General features: G+C 57.1%; 1 protein-coding gene across 1 annotated transcript in view; it reads left to right on the top strand.

Annotated features, from left to right (window-relative positions):
- Positions 1–115: 115 nt before the first annotated feature.
- LOC311329284 (homeobox protein cut-like 1) overlaps positions 116–2,922 on the top strand; it is a gene marked incomplete at both ends in the record, with an annotated part of 41,739 nt that continues 38,932 nt past the window's right edge. The window contains one exon of the mRNA XM_084463146.1: positions 116–1,062. Within this exon, the coding sequence (XP_084319272.1) occupies positions 116–1,062 (947 nt within the window). The remainder of the gene's footprint in view (positions 1,063–2,922) is intronic.

The raw sequence follows: 2,922 nt of genomic DNA, 5'->3' as shown, positions 1-2,922 counted from the left end.
TCTCAGCACAACGCTGTGTCCTCGCCGCGCCGCACAGCAGGGGGGCTCTGCCTCGGGAACAGCAGCTCTGTCTTCTGCTGGGCAGCGCTGTGGCGGTACGGTCCTGAACACAGGCATGTTTGGGTCTGGGGTGGAGGGGTGGAGGGGTGCCGGGGCCGAGCTGGGGGTCTGGGGGTGGAGGGGTCCCGGGGCAGAGCCAGGGGTCTGGGGTGGAGGGGCGAGGGGTGCCGGGGCTGAGCTGGGGGTCTGGGGGTGGAGGGGTCCCGGGGCAGAGCCAGGGGTCTGGGGTGGAGGGGCGAGGGGTGCCGGGGCCGAGCCGAGCCGGGGGTCTGGGGTGGAGGGGCGCGGGGGGGCGGGGTGCCGGGGCCGAGCCCTGGGAGGCTGGAGGGAGGCGTGGGCGCGTGACCGGGTGCCGTTGGCTGTGTGGAAGCAGGACTGTGTGGAAGCAGGACTGTGTTGGCTGTGTGGAAGCAGGTCTGTGTTGGCTGTGTGGAAGCAGGGCTGTGTGGAAGCAGGGCTGTGTGGAAGCAGGACTGTGTTGGCTGTGTGGAAGCAGGGCTGTGTTGGCTGTGTGGAAGCAGGACTGTGTGGAAGCAGGGCTGTGTGGAAGCAGGGCTGTGTTGGCTGTGTGGAAGCAGGACTGTGTGGAAGCAGGGCTGTGTTGGCTGTGTGGAAGCAGGACTGTGTGGAAGCAGGACTGTGTTGGCTGTGTGGAAGCAGGACTGTGTGGAAGCAGGACTGTGTTGGCTGTGTGGAAGCAGGGCTGTGTTGGCTGTGTGGAAGCAGGACTGTGTGGAAGCAGGGCTGTGTGGAAGCAGGACTGTGTTGGCTGTGTGGAAGCAGGACTGTGTGGAAGCAGGGCTGTGTTGGCTGTGTGGAAGCAGGACTGTGTGGAAGCAGGACTGTGTTGGCTGTGTGGAAGCAGGACTGTGTTGGCTGTGTGGAAGCAGGGCTGTGTTGGCTGTGTGGAAGCAGGGCTGCGTTGGCTGTGTGGAAGCAGGGCTGTGTGGAAGCAGGGCTGCGTTGGCTGTGTGGAAGCTGTGATACAACAGCAGGGCGAAGGTGTGACAGGAGCAGCCCTGGACTCTGTTAACACGTCCCTCTAGTCCTCCTCCACCTCCACACACACACACACACACACACACACACACACACACACACACTGAGAGCTAGTGGAAATCAACCCCCCTGGGCCATTGTGCCTCTCCAGTTGCAGAAAGGTTAAGCAACTCCAGAAGATGAAGGGAAGGAAGAACAGAAAAACCAAGAAAGAAAACAATCAACAATCTCTCCATCCCTAGAGAGAGAGAGAGAGAAAGAGAGAGAGGGAGAGAGGGAGAGAGAGGGAAAGAGAGAGGGACGGATAGAGAGAGAGGAAGACAGAGAGAGGAAGAGACAGAGGAAGACAGAGGAATAGAGAGAGGGAGAGGGAGAGAGAGGGAAAGAGAGGGAGAGAGGGAAAGAGAGAGAGAAAGAGAGACAAAGGGAGAGAGGGAAAGAAAGAGGGAGAGAGAGGAATGGAAATCTAATGGACTAAATCTGTGAAATGTCTCGTTGGCCCAGGGGCACCGAGGCCGCGTGAGGGGGCACAGGAAATGAGGAGGAGGAGGAGGGAGAGAGCGATGGAGGGTGGTGAGAGAGGAGAGGATTACCGCTGGCAGGGGGCTGCATCCGGACCCTCCTCCCGCCACCGACCCCGACCGGCCGGGCTGACCCGCTAACTTCCGATGGCCGAGGGGGAGCTCACACAGACAGGTTTTTTTTTTTTTTGGTGGGGGAGGGGGTCTTCAGAGATGGAGGACCAGGGCCTTCTCCCCCACCCCCTGCCCCCACCCTCCCTTCAGAACACAGTCTGGTCTGGACTGATAGACCCTCTGCCTCCCTGGTTGGTCTGTTCCTGGTCGGTCTGTTCCTGGTTGGTCTGTTCCTGGCTGGTTGGTCTGTTCCTGGTTGGTCTGTTCCTGGTTGGTCTGTTCCTGGTTGGTCTGTTCCTGGTTGGTCTGTTCCTGGTTGGTCTGTTCCTGGTTGGTCTGTTCCTGGTTGGTCTGTTCCTGGTTGGTCTGTTCCTGGTTGGTCTGTTCCTGGTTGGTCTGTTCCTGGTTGGTCTGTTCCACGCTCTGTCTCCCCTCCAGTCTCTGGTCACCTCAGGTCATTTGACAACATGAGCAACGTCCAACAAATGCGACACGAAATGTTGAATTTCGCTGCTTTCTGTGATACATGGCGCCATGTTTACTAGTGAGGAGTAGGTGGCATAACCTTGACAAAACACATATTCATAACATTTCTATATTAGGCTAAGGTTTAGGTTATTTCAGCCTTTAACGAATGTAGAGGCCTTAAGCAGATGAGCTAGTCTCCTTGGTATCAGAGGTAGTCTCCTTGGTATCAGATCAGTCTGAGGTAGTCTCCTTGGTATCAGAGGTAGTCTCCTTGGTATCAGAGGTAGTCTCCTTGGTATCAGAGGTAGTCTCCTTGGTATCAGAGGTAGTCTCCTTGGTATCAGAGGTAGTCTCCTTGGTATCAGAGGTAGTCTCCTTGGTATCAGAGGTAGTCTCCTTGGTATCAGAGGTAGTCTCCTTGGTATCAGAGCTCGGCGGTCGATACTAGACAGAGGTGAACCTGTGGCCATCAGAGAGTGAGAGAGCTGCCATTCCTGCTACAAACTTAGCAGTGGGAGACGCCAAGACAGGAAACGCTACAGGAAATGGGATATTGGGCCTTTCCGTGTGCGTGTGTGTGTGTGTGTGTGTGTGTGTGTGTGTGTGTGTGTGTTTGCGTGTCCCTCTCACACTCGGCCTTTGAGGGCTTCATTAATCAGTGTGTTTTCTCAGCGGAGCCCCTCTTTAAGACGCAAAGCAAACTCCTGGAACGGAGCCAGGGGCCTGTCCTCTAGTCAGGGGCCTGTCCTCTAGTCAGGGG

This window comes from Borostomias antarcticus (genome assembly GCF_949987555.1).
Source record: "Borostomias antarcticus genome assembly, contig: scaffold_348, whole genome shotgun sequence".
NCBI lineage: Eukaryota > Metazoa > Chordata > Actinopteri > Stomiiformes > Stomiidae > Borostomias > Borostomias antarcticus.
Note: the sequence above shows the minus strand (reverse complement) of the source record. Positions and strands in the feature narration are given on the sequence as shown.